The 18,898-nt window shown below is 48.0% G+C and overlaps 2 protein-coding genes across 2 annotated transcripts; both read left to right on the forward strand.

Annotated features, from left to right (window-relative positions):
* Positions 1–9,968: 9,968 nt before the first annotated feature.
* LOC117855845 (potassium channel KAT3) lies at positions 9,969–13,033 on the forward strand. The gene is made up of 10 exons (XM_034738242.2): positions 9,969–10,382; positions 10,467–10,682; positions 10,780–10,935; positions 11,028–11,085; positions 11,182–11,499; positions 11,584–11,823; positions 11,920–12,018; positions 12,109–12,141; positions 12,268–12,453; positions 12,539–13,033. The coding sequence occupies exons 1-10, from the start codon at positions 10,066–10,068 to the stop codon at positions 12,563–12,565; spliced, it is 1,650 nt and encodes a 549-aa protein (XP_034594133.2). The 5' UTR covers positions 9,969–10,065; the 3' UTR covers positions 12,566–13,033.
* Positions 13,034–13,751: 718 nt separating this feature from the next.
* On the forward strand, positions 13,752–14,349 carry LOC117855597 (uncharacterized). The gene has a single exon (XM_034737977.2). The coding sequence runs from the start codon at positions 13,902–13,904 to the stop codon at positions 14,127–14,129; it is 228 nt and encodes a 75-aa protein (XP_034593868.1). The 5' UTR covers positions 13,752–13,901; the 3' UTR covers positions 14,130–14,349.
* The last annotated feature ends 4,549 nt before the right edge of the window (positions 14,350–18,898 follow it).

Genomic DNA, 18,898 nt, shown 5'->3' on the forward strand with positions numbered 1-18,898 from the left:
GCAGCAGGAAAACAGAACTTCTTTAACCTCGCACGCTATGTGGAGGCACTTCTAACAGTAAATCTCGTGTCCTTGCATCACCCTTACTCCTGGGAGGACTTGAGGGCAGTGATTGACAACAATAATATCTAACTCCCATTGGATTAACCCTCGAGTGTTCAGGATCGATTCTGAACACCGTGCTTTTATCTTTTTTCTCTTTACTCAGGAATGATGCTCGGAAAAGAACTATGCGAGGTTAAGATCTCTAGACAGGACCCAATGAATGAGGCGCCTCAAGGCTGGGCGTTCGCCTCAGATCGCGGATGAGCCTCGAGGTTGGACGATCGACTTCGAGTGAAGATGAAGTCTCGAGGTTAGAAGGCGGACAGCGTGAGAAACATGACCACGTGGTAGAGTTCAATTTTTACACGTTTTCTTTAATAATCTTTATGTACGGCATATCCTAGGAATGTAGTGGTTGGGTAAGAACATTCTTAGAATGTAAAGTAGGTTATGGATCACTGTAAAAGGAGATCCCTGCCTCGTTGTAAAGGGAGATCAGTTTTTCCAATTATGAGTATTATTTCCCTTGTAACTTGGATCTGTTCGGTGTCAAATTCCTTTGAGACCAACAAAGCGCCCACCATGTTCTCAGCCACAAAACAACCCACGATGCCACAAACGAAAAAGAAGAAGACTGCACCACAGGAAGCCACCGAGGGCGAAAGAGAGAACCCTGCGGCTTAAGAGAAAAGACCTATTCCTGTTGATCAAGATGACACAAATACCAAAGAGAAGTTAAAGAGAGTCGAGGCTAACTTACGAACAAGAAGTGAGAAAAAAAAGACCCGAGGTAGAAGCAACAAATCAAACACAGCCGGAGACAAGTACAAGAAACGATTTACTCAGAACAGCAGAAAAGGAATTGGCCTTGGTGCTAAAACAACTCAAGACTTTAAAACAAGAAAAAGAAAGATTTGCTCAAGAGCCAGAACTCCAACGACTAGTGGCCTGAAAAATAGCAAAACTGAATTAAGCAAAACAACAATTGATATAATTGCAAGAGGATTTGGATGCGCTGCAATACTTACAAAACACGTTACCACAACCACAAACACAACCACCACCCTCGAGACAACAATATGTCACGTACAACGCAAACATCCCGCAAGCAAATCCTAACCTCACTGGGCACAACGTACCAGTGATGACAAGCGCCTATGTAGCAATTGATCAAAGTTCTCCATTATCCATAGGCTTGCAAACAGCTCTGTAGCCTCCAACCTACAAGATAGTTTCACTACCAAAGTTCAATGGGCAAAATAACCCTCATCAGTTCCTCATGATCTACGAATCTGCAATAGCATCAGCTGGAGGAGACGATATTGTCTTAGCCAAGTCCCTAATCATAGCCTGTGAGGGAGCAACACTGAACTAGTACTCACTACTCCCACCGCAGTCAGTATACAGTTAGATAGATCTCAAAACAAAGCTAATACAAAACTTCCAAAGCTTCCATCGTGCAACAACAGACTCGGGTGACTTGTTTCACTACATCCAAAGAGACAAAGAACCCCTAGCAAATTATGTCAAGAGATTCGTACAATTGAAGTCACAAACTCCAGATGTGGACGAAAGCGGAGCCATAGCAGCTTGCATCAAAGGGCTAACAGCAGGCTTGATAGCTTTGCACCTAACAAGAGAAAAACCCAAAACCATAGAAGTCTCGTTTGTCCAGTTGGAAAAATACTACAGGTCAGATGAGGACCATAGAAAAAGAGTGATGGAGAGAAACCGCGAAAGACAAGCTCAAAAAGATTAGAATTGGCAAACCCCAAAATACAACTTCACACAACATCAACAGTCATATACAGCTCAGCATGTGCTATCAATCGAGGATACCTAACCCTCACAGCAACAAAGTCAAAATCACAATAGACAACCCCAACAATAACAACAAAGTTATGGCAATGGGCAAAGAGGTAGTCACCCGGGCTGGGGAGGGGCCGAGGCAGAGGACCTCCAAGGCCGCACAATCTGAACAACCAACCTCGAATGTTCTATTGCACATTTCATGGCAAGCAACTACATCACGTGACCGACTTCCGCCTAGAAATAAAAAAGACTTTCAAAAGGATAGCTGAAGAAAAAGAGCAGCCGCAGCGCCAAAAACCATCCACCACACCTCTTTTTGGCCACAACTGCCATACTGCCAAGTTTATCCACAAATGAACCTCAATACCACCTATACACCTAACCTCAAAATTTCATTCACCAATCCTTCCTTCAACTACCAACCCACTATGATGTGGCAACCATCGCAACAGTTTCAATCTCAAAGTCAGCAAGCCTCGCAAACTGCAAGCTTTGCACCACCTCAGCCTCTACAAGAGATACCACTACCTCCACCAAACCTACCCAATCAAATACCCAAATCCGAGCCTAACAATGCCCAAAACAGCAACCCCAAAGCCCTACCTACCTACGGCATGATCATGCCAATAACAGGTTGATCCTCACTAGAGTTTGAGAACAAAAGACAAAGGCAAAATTACTTCAGACAAGTTAATTCGATCATCCCTGACGGACCACCAGCCAAGCCAGAATGGGCACACATGCCCATCTCCTTCATGAAAGAAGACTTCAAACTCAAAATAGCCTCGCATAATGATGCAATGGTGATCAAGGCTATCGTTGCAGGATGGACAATCCGCCCCGGACCCGATCCGCTGCCATCCCTACTAATCGAGGTCACGACGCACCAAATCGGGAGGTTATGATGATCGATGTATACTGGAGAAGTCCCTTCATCGACTACATCAAGGAGCACAAGTTACCTTCAGACAAAAAAAAAGAACAAGTCTCACGATGCTACAAGAACTATGTTCTAGTCGGAGACAAGCTCTACAGAAGAGGCGCATCATCAGGAGTACTCATGAAATGCATTTCATGACAAGACGACAAGGACATACTGGAGAAAATTCACAAAGGCATCTATGGCAACCACGCATCCTCATGAATGATTGTGGGCAAAGCTTTCAGAGCAGGATTCTACTGGCCTACAGCTCTCGTTGACGTCGAAAAACTAGTCCATCGATACCAAGGATGTCAATTCTTCACCAAGCAGCAGCACGTCCCTGCCTACAAATTGATCAACATACCACCCTCTTGGCCCGTCGCATGCTGGGGGCTCAACATGATTGGCCCACTACCTACGGTGCCTGGAGGTTTCAATTGAGTACTGGTGGCAATCGACAAGTTTACTAAGTGGATCGAAGTGAAACCAGTAACTTGCCCCAAGGCAGACAGAGTACTCGACTTCCTCGACGAAACTGTCCATCGCTACCACTTTCCCAATCGCATTATCACAGATCTGGGCTCCAACTCCAATAACCACGAGTTCTGGAAATATTGCGAGAATAGCGGGATTGACGTCCGGTATGTCTCTGTCGCTCATCCGTGGGCCAACGACCAGGTTGAGCGCGCCAACGGGATGGTACTAGAGGCTCTCAAGAAAAGGCTACATGATATTGGAAACACGACAGGCGGCAGGTGGCCCAAAGAACTACCCAATGTTCTCTAGGGTCTCCACACCCAGCCGTGCAAGCCTACAGGGCGATCTTCCTAGTCTACGGATCTGAAGCTGTCCTCTCTGCCGACATCATGTGGAAATCTCCAATAGTCGAGCACTACGAGGAGGGTGCAACAAAAGAAACAAGACGTCTAGACTTAGACAACCTCGAAGAAGCTCGCTGTGGAGCACTCGTTCAGTCTACAAGATACCTTGACAGAATTCGTCGCTATCATGATCGTAACATCAAAGATCGTTTGTTCAATATAGGTGACAAGATCCTCAAATGCATCCAAGACACCAAGGAGCTGCACAAGCTAAATTTACCATGGGAGGGACCGTTCATCATCTCCAAGATCACTGGACCTGGGTTGTACAAGTGCCAACATCTCTATGGTGAAGACATTGACAACTTGTGGAACATCGAGCAATTCTGTTGATTTTATCCCTAGTTTACACTAGCCATCGGCCCTAGTTGTAGAATTACAATTCAATAAAGCAGACTTATTTTTTATCGTAATATGACTACTTATTTCTGCCTATTTACGGCTTGCAAAAGCAAGCTTCGCTGAGCTACTCAGCTCCCGGGGCAAAATTGCCTACATGCGGCTTGTAATAACAAGTCTGCAAATTTTTTTGAGTTATTCAACTGACCGGACAAAATTGTCCAAAAGAGGCTTGCAAAGACAAGCCCGCAATTAAATTCATGAGTTAGTTAACTCATTGGACAAATCTATCCCTTAACGGCTTGCTACTTCGGGAGGTTAACTAAACTACCCAAGATATCTTCTACTAGATAAGTGTGTCTAGTCGCGGCTTGTAATAACAAGTTTGCAATTCCAGGTTTTCAAGAGCACAACATCAATACAACCCAGAGAGGTTGTAAAGATAGGCTCTAGTCAAAGAAACCTTGAAGAGACTACTCGTCCAAGAGGTATAACTACCTAGATGCCTTCAGTACTCGTACTCCGCAGAAAAGAGTCACATCCAAAAGTACCCTACATCGTGTATCTGAAGAAGCTTATCAAAGAAGCCTTGTGCGCAGACACTTACATCTACCATACAAGCAACTATCAGGGTAGATCATAATAGGCACTAAAATAACAAGTCGAAAGCAGCAAAAATTGCGATAAGACCTAAAATTATTTACATTTCACAGCATTCATATCATGTTTATATTACAAGAACTAATGTTTGCTCCTTTACAAGAATACTCAAGGTCTAAATGATTTGCTACTTCTTCCACGATAGGATCCATCTCTTGCTTGTATTGCTGGAAGAGCTCATCCGAGCAGTCCTCCGCTATCCCCTCTGCAACAAGAGCCCGATCAGTCTGTGGGTAGAAGGACTTCACGAAGCCCAGCAGCTGCTGGGAGATGGACTTCGCTATCTTCCGGACGTAAACGGTGAACTTTGCTGGTACATCCTTGAGTATATCGGATAGAGGGCGGGGCTCTACACCCTCAGTTGTGGGCTCCACCATGTTCGCAATTAGTTGAGCTGCTTCGGATAATTCCTTCAGAGCAAGTCTGGCAGCTTCCAGCTCGGCCTCGCACTCCTAGAGGGTCTTCATGGCATTGACTAGGTCAACCTCACTATCCTCGTGCATCTTCTTCTCCTTCTTCAAGTGATGGTCCAGGTTTTCATATAGCGCAGTCAGCTTATCACGCTGGTCCATCACTCGATAGTAGAAGTTCTTCCAGTCAACAACTTGAACCTGGAGATCTTCTTTTATTTTCTTGAGCACTGCATGAATAATACAAAAGAAGTTCAGTATTGCAAAGTAAAATCAGTACTCGAAGATCAAGGGAGAAGATCAATTACCTCTCAGTTGCTGTTTCAAAGACTTGTTGCGCCTTCTGAGATGGTCATTTTCCTCCTCAAACTACTGGACACTATTCTGGTACTCGCGGCTTGTCCATCGTATTTCATCAGCAGCCTGGAGGAGTACTCCCTCTCCTTTGCAAGCTCCTTGGCAACGGTCTCAGCACAGAGTACCGAGTCCCCATAGCCTTGCAACATCTGAGATTTTCGCCGGGAGTGTCTGATGACATCCAACACCACAAAAATATGTACTCGTGTCAGGGTACGGGTACTGATTTGAAGTTATGGAAGAAGCAAGATGAAACTTACCTCTGCATATACACGAATGCGGTGGTACATCTCCATCATTTCGACCACCATCTCAATGTCTAGCAGTGGGTCGTCGATCAACTGAATGTCTTGAAGATTAATTCCTCCAGCTGCCAGTGGGTCCTCATGCGCTTCAAAATCTACCGCGCTGAGTGGAACCATAGCATGGCTTGTCGACGGACCCGGCTCGGAAGATGGGATGGCCGCCACGACTTACAGCTCTCTCGCTGCTTCGGTCCCTACCTTTGGCTTGGGGGCTACAAGAGTAGCCACAGTGCTAGAGGTAGTTGCACTGCAGCTTCGGGCACTGGTTGCTCGAGGCTAGCACTACATCGTCAGTCAAGGAAGCTATTATATCCTACATCAATGCTGCTACGAGAGATATGGCACCTGGGGTACTCACCGGCAAAGGATGTTCTTCTGACAGCAGACTTGTTGACGCTGGGGTAATATCCTGGACCAAGTGGCTACTACCATCGGTCACAAACTTTAAGCTCGGCCCTCCAAGTTCCACGTTAGAGAATTTCCTACATAAGACAAGTTTTTCATATACATACAACAAGTCGATCGCAAATTACAATTAGTACTCAAAATGAGTAGCAAGACTTACTTTGAATATCTCCTCAGCTTCTTTGGCGCAGTGGCTTGATGGTCGAAGACGGCTTCTTTGGCCTGGCTTGGTAGGTTGCAGTGTGATCATCGCCAGCCTTCAACACCGCCTCTGTTCTTCGCGTAGTTCTTGCACTGGCAGGGTCCACCTCAACAACGAGAGGTTCCAGGTCATCTTCAATCTCAATGACCTGCTCGATTGCTGGCAGCTGGTGTTGTGCAACTTCAGTAGTCGCCCTCTCCACCTCGGTCACCTCCCTAACTATCTAAAAACAACCAATGCCATATTGACTAGACATGGTGGTATTGGATTTACTTACTGAGAGTACTCGATCCTCAGTATCCTGCCCTTCTTCATAGGATATTACCGCTAGGGGCAAGTCCTCTACAGTAAGAGGCTTCCTCACGGCACGCCTTACAGTGATGGTCCGTTTTTTCGTAGGCGGCGGAGCAAGCACAGCTTCGAGATCATCTTTAGCTGCGCACTTCGATGATCTAGAGGACGACCTAGGCTTATCAGATGGTTGGGCCTTCAGTTCAAAGTCTTCTGTAGCTTCAAAATCAGAGCTACTGGAAGTTTCGACCACTTCTTCTTCTTCCTCCTCCTCAGCTTCACTCCCCACGCTCGCTACCGTATGGACGCGAGGAGCAGTTTTAATGTCTTCTAATCTAGGAGGAGGAGGAGTAGAGCAGTACTCCCTCCGTATAGGAAAAGGAAGTCGTTTTGGACAGCAACACGGTCTCCAAAGCATTACTTTGACTCCTTATTTTTATAAAAATATTTATCAAAAAGTGATATATGTATATTTTTATGAAGGTATTTTTCAAGACAAATCTATTTATATGGCTTTCACATTTTCAAACTCAAAAACTTAAAAGTTATTCATGATTTATATTCCCAATGTTTGACCCAAACCTTGTCCAAAACGACTTTCTTTTCCTATACGGAGGGAGTACAAATATACATCTTCCTGCACAGATAGATAAGTTAGTACATCCAAACATTACCAAAATGAGTACTCGAAGGCTGCAGCCACGGGTACTTACAACTTTTTGGCGGGTTGGCAGCGCAGAACTCTCGCACAATTGTGAGGATTTCACCCGCATTCTTGAACATGTGCCTCAACCACGCCATGACCTCATCTACACTAAGTTCCTCCAAAGATAGCCTGGATAGGTCATTGACACCTGAGTACTTGTAGCCCCAGCGGCATCGCAGTTGCAAGGGTTGAACTCACCACTTCATGAAACTAAAAGCTACTCCAACTCCTGTTAATCCTTATTGCTTGAGTTTGGCTATCCTTCCAGGAGTTCGGGTAGCTGCAAGCAGTCTCCATGGCTTGGCTCATCCAACCATCTGTTGTTCTAAGTTGGGCGATGACCAGTTAACTTGGGGAGCTTGGGGTCGTGGTTGCCGATATAGTACTACTTCTCTTTCCATCCAGAATGTGAATCAATCAACACGTAATCCAAGCAGAGGCCCTTGAGTTTCTCCCTCATTTGAATCCCGGCACCTCTGACTACTTTGGTGTGTTCCCTCTTAGGTTGTGGCTTTACATGGAAGAACTTGTGGGACAACAGAAGTGAGTTTGGATCCCCAAGAAGGCTTTGCACAAATGCACAAAAAAATGTGACGTGTAGAATGCCATTAGGATTCAGGTAAACAAACTCCAACTTGTAGTAATCTAAGAGACCAATGAAGAAGTCGGAGGCAAGCAATGCAAGACCACGCTCAATGAAATGTGCAAAGATTACTATTTCCTCCGTGTATGTCTCCAAAGGCCATGGGTTGCCGAAGGCAGGCCTCCAATTGATGACATCTTTTTCTTGGAAGAGGTTGGTCGCTCCCAGCGCCTTGATATCTTCCTCCTTTAGTGACGATCGATTCTAGGCATAGGCAGGAGTCGGTGATGCAGATTGATCTGTCTTTCTGTATTTGGGTGTCGGGAGTTGGATCTCCTTCTTCTTCTCCGCCTTCTTCTTCCCACCCTCAACCGCCTTGGCTGCAGCTGCTTTCGTCCCCATCCTTGTTGCCACGGTTGTCTTCTTTAGCATACGCTCAGGGGCTGAGTAGTGGGAAACAACGACGCTAGTGCTCGAGGATCGAACAGCGGCGGCGCTAGGGCTACAGTGTGGAAGTTGAAAGAGCAGATGGCAATGGTAAAATGGAAGGGATGTTTTCCTCCGTTATTTATAACCGCGGCACGGTAACAACAGTAGGAATAAAGGAATATTTAGGAATATTCGAAAGAAATAAGATTACTATTCAGAGATGGTCACGTTGACCGAAGGTTGACCCTTATACCCACCAAACTACTCGGATAACGGCTCAGGGGCTATGTGCCATGTGTCCATTAGCAAAAAAAAATTCTCTGGGTTTTTAGGGAAAATAATGCAAATTACAAGATTGACCCTAAGCCTGATTCTTCGATTCAACCTAAGGCTCGGGGGCTACTCCATATGGAGTGCGACTTTCGTCACATGTCCATATAAAAATTGAACATTGAAGGATTCAAGATCGAGTTAAGTGAGGCTTGAGCACATTCCAGCCACATGGCAGTGCTCGAGTACATTTGAAGACTCAACCTGATGAAGTGCTCGAAGAACAAAAAAAACTAGTCGGTGAAGCCTACAAAAGTACTCAAGACTACTATATTTGACTACAAAGTACTCAGGAGCTTGTCGTACATACATCTATTAGCCCACCAGAAGATTTGGACAGTCCTAAATACAGGGCTGAACACCGAGACCTATTTGACATGGAAGATATGGCGTAGGACGACGTAGTCTACGTAACAAGATAGAAACTAGTCGAGGATTAGAAAAAGTACTCGTAACAATCAGAATATATCTCGGCTAGTCGAATCCAACTTGTATTCTTGTAAATCAACCGACCTGTAACCCTGCCTCCAATAATATAAGGTGAGGTAGGGACCCCCTCTAAAGCAATTCAATGCAACCAACACACATGATGTAAGTATTACGCAATCTAGCGGCCCGAACCTGTCTAAATTGTATGTATGTGTTCACCTTCGAGTTTCTGATCTCGACGAGCCCCACAAACTAAACACTACCTCAGGCACCCCCTAATAGGTTGCCGGGTCTAAACACCGATATTATGCGAGGTTAAGACCTCTTGACGGGACTCAACGAAGGAGGCGCCTCGAGGCTGAATGTTCGCCTCAGATCGCGGATGAAGCCTCGAGGCTGGACTATCGACTTCGAGTGAAGATGAAGTGTCGAAATTAGAAGGCGGACGGCGTGAGAAACGTGACCACGTGGAAGAGTTCAATTTGTACATGTTTTCTTTAATGACTTTTATGTACGGCATATCCTAGGAATATAGTGGTTGGGTAAGGACATTCTTGAAATATAAAGTAGGTCATGAATCACTATAAAAGGAGAGTCCTACTCCATTATGAAGGGAGATCAGTTTTTCCAATTACAAGTATTATTTTCATTGTAACTCGAATTTGTTCGGTATCAAATTCCTTTCATTTGTCCTTTGAGACCAGCACCCTTCCTCACCGTGAAAACGTGGTAAACTAGCACCCGGCCTCTGCATTCGCCCACTAAAGCGATGGCCGCGCCACCAAATGGCCCCTGGATGCAATCGGCGATCGACAACTCCCTCCGCGAATCATGAAGCACCCGACAATTCCAATTCACCATCACCATGTCTCTGCTACGGGACAAGACCCAAAGCAGGATACTGTATCGTTTTCATACTGATGTTCCACAGGCCATTTTAGTCAGAGGCTCAGAGCCACATGCTGTTAAGAGACGCACGGTGTGCCCCCCACCCCCCGTTCCAAGCCTCCACTATAAATACGCCATGTTGCTGCGGCGCCCCTCAGCAGAATTCACCATCGTTACTGGCCCTGCAGGCTGCAGCCAAAAAAATGGCACGTTCTTCTTCCTGCACGAGTTCGTGGGCACGGCGTCTCCCGTGCTTCGATGGCGACAGTAGCAACAGATTCAGTGGCCGCAACCTCGCCGGCGATCTCCTGCCGTCGCTTGGTGCGACGACACAGCAGCCTCCCAAGCTCAGGAAATACCTTGTGTCACCCTACGATCCGCGTTACAAGTACGAGTTCTTGCATTTTCGTATATGGACTGATGATCCATTCACGATCAGGAACTGGTTTATATTTTCTTCCTGTGGTTGCAGGGTCTGGGAGATATTTCTGATCCTGCTCGTGGTGTACTCGGCGTGGATATGCCCGCTGGAGTTCGCGTTCCTGAGGTACCTGCCCAGGGCCCCTTTCGTCGTGGACGATGTCGTCAACGGGTTCTTCGCTGTCGACATCGTGCTCACTTTCTTCGTCCCGTACGTCGACAGCAAGTCCCACCTCCTCGTCGACGACCCCAAGAAAATAGCAGCCAGGTGCAGTGCTCGCACTTAAACTTTTCTGCAGTTTCTGAATAATGGCAACGCACAAGTGTTCTGAAGTCTGAACTTGCTGTTCTTGGGCTGTCTGCAGGTACCTGTCGTCTTGGTTTGTCTTCGATGTCTGCTCGACATTCCCGTTCCACTCCATCAGCCTCCTGTTCAACAGGCACGAGCACAGCCTTGGACTCAAGTTCCTCAACGTTCTCAGGCTTTGGCGGCTGCGCAGGGTCAGCTCCTTATTTGCAAGGTAAGCAATAGTAGAACACTGCACAGTGCACACTGATGAACACATCATGACACTGGTCAGCGCAACCAACTAATAACAGTGCCATGCTGTAGGCTTGAGAAGGACATCCGGTTCAACTACGCTGTGATACGCTGCACAAAGCTCATCTCGGTACGTCAGATCATTCTTCCTCTGCAGCAGAACCGTGTTCATCATCGCCGTGCAGGATCATTGACCTGCAGTCTCTGCACCAAACTGGCCATGCAGGTGACCCTGTTCGCGATCCACTGCGCCGGGTGCATCAACTACCTGATCGCGGACCGGTACCCGGACCCGCGGCGGACGTGGATCGGCGCCGTCATGCCGGACTTCCGGGAGGCCGGGCTGTGGGTCCGGTACGTGACGTCCCTGTACTGGTCCATCACGACGATGACCACCACCGGGTACGGCGACCTCCACGCCGAGAACACCCGGGAGATGCTGTTCGGCGTCGCCTACATGCTCTTCAACCTCTGGCTCACCGCCTACCTCATCGGCAACATGACCAACCTCGTCGTCCACAGCACCAGCCGCACCAGGGACTTTGTATGCCCATGCCTTCATCAATCTCTAAATGCCCCTGATGATACGCAGGATATGACTGACCTGTATCTGCTGCATGAAATGCAGAGGGACATGGTCCAGGCGGCTTCAGAGTTCACGGCGAGGAACCAGCTGCCACAGCAGATCGAGGAGCAGATGCTAAACCACATATGCCTGAGGTTCAGGACGGAGGGGATCAAGCAGCAGGAGATGCTGGATATCCTCCCCAAGGCGATGCGATCCAGCACCTCTCTGTATCTCTTCTATCCGGTCGTGCAAGGGTCCTACCTGTTCAAGGGAGTTTCCTCAGGTTTCATCCAGCAACTGGTGAGGGAAACCTGCCATTAGCGCTCTGGCCTCTGGAGATGCAGCAGTGGAGGCCTGGACGGACGCTTACAAAGTTGGTGGAACTGTAACGTGCAGGTGACGGAGATGCAGGCTGAGTACTTCGCCCCGAAGGAGGATATCATGCTGCAGAACGACAAACCGTCAGACCTGTATCTTCTTGTATCCGGAGCAGTGGTACGTGTAACATTGCTTATGGTCAATGTGTAAATTTCCTTGAACTTTTGACTACATGATTGACCGAATGTGTGTGCATTTCATTCGCAGGACATTCTGGCATTCCTTGATGGAACAGAGCAGGTAATGTGGCATCCTTAGTTCCTCACTTAAAATTTAAAACGAAGATAACACACATACGAAACTGCAAAGAATGCCATCTGTACTCTGAAGTACTTACTGTTAACGATACTACTGTTCATATTCCAGATCTATGGAAAAGTAGCCGAGGGGGAGCTACTAGGGGAGATAGGGGTCATGTCCAACAAGCCACAGCCGTTCACTTTCCGGGCTACAAAACTTTCCCAGATTCTGAGAATCAGCAGGTCCAAGCTGATGGACATCATGCAAGAAAATAGAGAGGACGGTCAGACCATCAGCAGCAACTTCCAGCAAGTAAAACGCTTGAGCACGACCATATTTAACGTTTAGTAACTCATGAGCTCAAATAATCTAACTGCTTCTTGCTTCGAATGTACAGAAACTCCGTATGGAGCAACGACTGTAGGTCGCAATGCATCAAGCCGATCCGGTCCCTGCATTTGAACAGAGGCTGGATCCCTGAGGCGGTCTGATGGTCAAAGGACGCAACATGTTGAAGTTTTGCTCGAATAAGCTTAAGGCTATATATTTGGGCAAAATTAACATTACGTTCAAAAGTGTTACGTGGAGTGTTGAATTTTGCTGTATTTTAAAGCACAAACTTAGTGTAGTACAGTAGTAGCGCCTTCGCTGCGTTAAAATAGCAGCAGCAGAGAAGACCAAGACAAGATGGGCCGAAAGTACCGTTAGTTTCGGCTCTTCGGCCTAGGAATAGTGAGCGGGGTCGATTTGTCTAGGACTGGGCCTTTCGCAATTATCGTCAAAGGCTGCTCTTGGGCAAAACATGTCCAACTAATCATGGGCCTCTTCTGTTCTGCTAGTTGCTTCTGGGCTACGCCAATGGTATCAAACGCACATACTCACTCTTCGTGCAGTTCATAGCCCTAAAACGCTAATCAAATATGCGATCACGGGAAATACGATCACACGGTCTGCATTGAACTACTGCGCATCAAATTTTCGCAGAGGTAAAACAAAGCACATCACCGCTACAATAGTTCATCGTACCAAACCACTTTGCTTGTCAAACATACAAACACGACCGCCGCTACCATTACTCCACCAACCGCCATGATTGGGCAGGGCGCAGGAGGGGGGAACACGTTTGAAAACCAAAGCGGGGACCCTCCCGGTCCTCGACGGCACGCTCAAACTCAAACCACCTGTCCTGTGTCCTCGACGGCACGCGCAAACCGAACAGAACAGAAAACAGAAGAGAAGCACGCGCCGCCACGGACGGCCTTCCTCGCGATGGCCAGACTCGAGAGCCCGGCAAACGGGCAAAGCATCGCCTTTCACGGTTTCACCTGGGCCCTGGCCAGCGCCGTGCCGTACTGCTTTGGATTCCCTCCGCCGGCTCGCGTGACCGTTCCAGCGCAACGGCTAGCTGCTGACCGGCCACCTGCCTTCTCCTCCGGCTAACTTTTTAACGGCTACTACTCGACTCGACGACCAGCCGTCTGGGCCTGGGCATGGTCCCCACCGCCCGCCCCGCCGAATTCGAACGTTTCCGAAGCTCAAGCTGCGGCCCCTCCCCCAGTCCCCACCCCCAACGGCTACATTCCTCTCGTCCCCGCTATAAATCCGCCGCGCCACCTCTTCCCCACACAACACTCACAAACCCCCTAGAGCGCAGCAGCAGCAGCAGCAGCGAGTCCCCCGGCATCCTCGGTCTCCGGTCTCTTGCTGCTTGCCCAGCGCCGCCCGAGCTCGCGATTCCTTCTCGCCCGTTGTCTGTCTCAATGGCCGCCTCGACCAAGACCGTCGCCGCCCTCCTCGCCGCGGTGCTCCTCGCGCTGGTCGCGTCCGCGGCAGCCAGCAGGAAGCTGGAGGAGGACGCCGCCCTCCTGGGCAACCTCGCACCGGCGCCCGCGCCAGCCGTGGGCGCCGCCGCGGGGATCGCCGGCGCCGCGCCCGGGGCGTGGGCCGTCGCCGCCCTGGTCTCGCTCGTCGCCTTCCTCGCGCACTGAGGGGGCGCGGCTGGCCTTTTCTCGGGATCTGCGGGGAGCGATTAATGGAGGGGGAAGGAGAATCCTGTGATCTGGATTGGTGGGAGAGGAGAGGGGAGGGGAATATTTGTGTTCGTTCTGTTTGGTGTAGGCGTTCCCAGTGCTGCTGATCTCTCTTTTGCCTGTATAAGAGAGGATTATGTTTTTGTAATAATATCATTTATTAGTTATTCTTTTACAATATGGTGATCCCTTCGATTGGCATTATGTTTTGCTCAAGGAAAATTAACCAGCGGCAGAATTTGGTAATGCCACAAAAGTGGGGCAGCGGTTAAAAATTATGCGTAGGTGAAAAGACGATTCAGAGCGAGAGAGTGTTAATTGTCGCTGACTCTGACTGCAACTCGAATTATCGCGCTGTCAATTTGTGTTTTACTTTCTAGAATCACTGCATTGTTCTTTGTCAAGAACCACTCCACCCTGCAGACATTCTAGGTGAACTGCAAAACGGCATGCAGACCAGCAGCATCATCAATGAAATCTTCGAGGCTGCTGCAATGTTTTCTTTAGCCCACCCCTTAATTGGGCTTCATTAGGCCCCAGCTGTCTACTAGCCCACATAAGACTTCTGAATAATGTAGGCCCGTTTGCTCGTTCGGCCTGGCAGCAGGTGGTAAAATGGCAGCCCAACAAGATCGAGTGAGCGAAACAGCACTCGCTCGCCTGCTGAGAATGAACGATCGATCGTTCGGCTTCGGCGTCGGCCTCTCCCCGCCCACCGCCATTCGTGCGATTCCGTTGTGCGTTGCGTGCTCGAAATCTCGCAGGGTTGCTCTCAGCGAGTCAGCGACGCATGGGCGAAACATTTTTGGGTGCCGCCTTCGATCTCCTCGGGATCGGGACCATCATTCCCCACGCCTCCACAGACCACGGGACCCGTCGCGCGTTTTCGCTGCGGTTTTCCTAGCGTCCTCCGCCCCCACCCCCAACCATATATCCACGCCCCTGAGCAGCCACCGGGGCTCCAGCCTCCAGGCAATAATTTCGTGATCCGCTCGTCCGCTGCAGCCTTTCCTGCGTCTCGTAGTGAAGGCTGTGGCGCTGGCGCCCCCCTTCGTCAACCTGATCATGAATTCAGATCCAGGGCGCAAAAAAAGAAGGAAAACGGCTAACAGTGCCGCACGTGCTTTTAATTCCAGGGCTATTGAGGTGACGGTACCACTAGCGCGTGATGCGCTTCAGGGGAGAGGAGAACGGCCGGGGGATCGTCTTCATCTCCTGCCGCCACTATCGCCACTTTGGCCACGATGCCAGTTGTTGATGAGGCATCCCATGTGTTCAGATGAACCTGTGCGGCAACCTAATATTGTACGTACGAAGGACACTCGGATTGGCTATAAATCACTCAAAAAGCAATTTCCTAACTTATATAATATAATCTATTATCCTTACACTACAGTTGTAAATATTATGAACCAAACACCCTGGAATATCTTTTTTAGAAGAATTTTAATTGGGGATACCAGTTTTCTGAAGGGAGGGACAATTTTACATGGGAATTACATAGCCAAGGTGATTTTACTGTAAGATTTATGTATCAATATCTCATAAACAAGGATACTTTCCCCACCAATAAATTTATATAAAGGATACTTCTCCCACTAATAAATTTATATGAAAGGTAAAGATCCCTCTAAAAATTAAAATTTTACTTTGGTACCTCCAACGAGGTGTTGTTTTAACAAAGGATAACTTAGATAAGAGAAACTGGTCTGGAAGTCAAAAGTGTTGCTTCTGTGATTGTAATGAAACAATTAAGCCTCTCTTTTTTATTGTCAACATGCCATGACAATTTGGAGAGTTGTTAATATAGCTATTGGGTTAACCCCGCCAAAATCAATAGTGCATATGCTTGAAAATTGGTTAATAGGCATAAGAAAGAATGATAGAAGTTTGATTTTTGTTGCGGTTGCAGCTCTCATGTGGGCAATTCGGTGTACACAAAACGATGTGGTTTTTGAGAAAAAACCATTCACGCATGCTGTTTTCAGGGGGACATATTGGCTGAGATTTCGGTCTTTGTTATAGCGGTTCAGGGGGACATATTGGCTGAGATTTCGGTCTTTGTTATAGCGGCGAGAGGAAACAAGGAAGACCATTTGTTTAGCAAGTAAGGCGTTGGAAGTCATCGCCTTGGATATTTTTACTAAGAATGGACGGAGAAGCAATAATAGACATTACTTTTAATTTCTTCCTCTCATGTGTACTCTTTTTTCTATTATATGTGATCAGCTTGTGAGCTAAAAATTGTGTAGAAATATGGATGCGTGTGGTTGGAGAGGTCGGAGACTTCTTTTTTTAAAAACAGATGAACCTGTGCGGCCGGGATTGAGCTAGCGTTTCTTGGTTTGTGGCTGTAGTTGTGATCAGATTTTTTTTTCTTTTCCTTTCATTTCTTGCCACGATCCATCCTGTGCGGCCCTGGGGCAATGACTTGACCAAGTGGAGTGTAGTATAATAGTATATCCTCAAAGTTGGTTGCTCAAATAAGCGTAGCGCCAATTTTGTTGGCCCAACAAGTTTGGCAAATTTTGTGGCGTCTACACCGGCAACCTAACATTGTACGAAGGTTCTAGAGAGGAATTTGACATGCTACCACAAGTAAATTCACGTAGCCTGTGCCTCCAACCAGACAGCAACATGTGTCTTTGCTGCATTGGCTAGCTTCTACTAGCGCCTGTCACATCGAATGTTTGATAAAAATTGATACTAATTAGTAGTATTAAACATAGACTAATTATAAAACTAATTGCACACATGGAGTCTAATTCGCGAGATGAATCTATTAAGACTAATTAATATAATTAGTCTTAATAGATTCGTCTCGCGAATTAGCAAAGTGATTCTGCAGTTAGTTTTATAATTAGCTCATGTTTGGTTATCCTAATTAGCATCCGAATATCCGATGTAACACTGCTAAAGTTTAGCACCTGGTATCCAAACACCCATCTACTTACCGTCGGTGAAGCCTCACAGTGACCTGAATCCTGATAACGCGTGGTTGGGGCACGCCGAGCAGATAGTAATGGCACGGCACATGATTGATGCTGCTAGTAGGGGCGGGCGCAGCGGCAGCCGCTTGCAGCAGCCGATGAGGCGATGATATGACGCGATGGGCGAGTGACGTTGGTTCCATCGAGAGCTTATCTTTGATACCGCCGGCCGGTCGCCATAAACGTGGTGGATCGGATATGCGCGTGGCATGATTCGGCCAGGCCATCCGATCGGGGGCCGGCCGGGGAAAGAAGCCGCTCGTACTGGCTGCTACTCCCAGCAAGTTGACGCCAACTTCTGACGAGACATGGTTGCGCAACAATAATACTTGTCTAGACCGATGACAGTTGCGTTTACCCGTACGGCTGAACCATTCCTTTGGGCAAATCTAGCTGAATCGGATCTGGCCACTGAGCTGCGAGCAAATAAAGTGCTTCGGACATGACAGTGTCCTGCAAACTGAAAACGGAGCGTGTAGTACAAGGATGCTGTTAGACAGACGCTACTTCTGCTACCGGTGATCATTTACTACCTAGGATTCGACTGAATCCGGTCTCGGCTGTCACTTTACGCGTATCTGACGGCAATCAGAAGCGCTGTTGCCGCGTCTTCTCTCCAAGCGGCATGGAACATGGATCCTGATCCGGGGAGTTACCACACCCGCCGGTCTCAAAAGCGACGGGTCGATCAGGTGGTAGATCACGCGCGATCTCCTGCTTTTCCAGAGGGATTTGCCGAGGAATCGACTGCCTCTTCGGGCACCACCACCACACAAGTACGCGGCCACCACTCGCAAAAAGTTAAACGCGGCCACGCAATCAATCACGAACACGAAATGACAAGCCTAGCGATCGGAATAAAAATCTCCTTTACGTACGATCAGATTAGTCTATGGCTACAGGAGTACCCGGGCAAGATATCCCATATCTGAACAGGAACAGGAACACAGTTCCGCGTATGTCAACCACTGAAAACTGAGTCTTCCGGTGCGTCACCTCTAGCTCGGAAAAAAATTTGGTGCAGCCGGGCTGTAAACTCCCTCTGATGATGTGTGTCACATGAATGGTCAGAGGATCTAACATTTGCCTAGCCTATGCCTCCCATGCCTCCGTGGATGGGCCAGCGCGTTGATGGGCCTCCGACGGCATGAAGACCAGGGCAAGCGTCAGATCCTCTGGCCATCCACGTGGCACGCATCAAGAGCAGAATTGCACCAGAGTTTACGTTTCGACTGTACGCATCAAGACTCAGTTTTTTGCCACGGCTTAGCATCGTACAGCAAGCCAATCGTACGAATCAGGTACTAGGTTGCAGTGCCCAAATTCTCATGAAACAGTTCCCCCCTAATGTCATGTCGAGTGGAGTGTGTCACAAGCTCTGCTTTCGTTTTGTGCAGAGGATGCGCTTATTCCTCTGTTTCCACAGCTGTCCCAGTTCAGTGCTCGACACGGCAGTTTCGCGGACGGATAATTCCTTCCTGATGTTGGATTCGGCAGTTCAGATTTCAGACAGCAAGCGCCCACTGCTCCAAGTGGACGCCAAAGAACGAGCCCGATCATTTGGACGCGCAGTTTTGTCGTGGGAAAGAAATGCTGCCTTCCTGTGCTTGATTATTGGTCGTTGCATGATCATATCATGCATGTCTATCACCCGGCGCAATAAACAAAGGAAGAGCGGCGGTGCTTGTGGTGAAGATGAGTACACATCGCTACCCGCGTGAACCTTTAGCTTGTGGT

This window comes from Setaria viridis, chromosome 5, assembly GCF_005286985.2.
Source record: "Setaria viridis chromosome 5, Setaria_viridis_v4.0, whole genome shotgun sequence".
In the NCBI taxonomy this organism is placed as follows: domain Eukaryota; kingdom Viridiplantae; phylum Streptophyta; class Magnoliopsida; order Poales; family Poaceae; genus Setaria; species Setaria viridis.

Bases quoted from the DNA above. Each gene is read 5' to 3' on its own strand.
- LOC117855845 (XM_034738242.2), top strand. From the start codon at position 10,066: ATGCTGTTAAGAGACGCACGGTGTGCCCCCCACCCCCCGTTCCAAGCC. The intron at 10,936-11,027 runs GTAAGCAATAGT...GCCATGCTGTAG, and splicing joins GTCAGCTCCTTATTTGCAAG to GCTTGAGAAGGACATCCGGT. The intron at 11,824-11,919 runs GTGAGGGAAACC...TGTAACGTGCAG, and splicing joins CAGGTTTCATCCAGCAACTG to GTGACGGAGATGCAGGCTGA.
- LOC117855597 (XM_034737977.2), top strand. From the start codon at position 13,902: ATGGCCGCCTCGACCAAGACCGTCGCCGCCCTCCTCGCCGCGGTGCTC.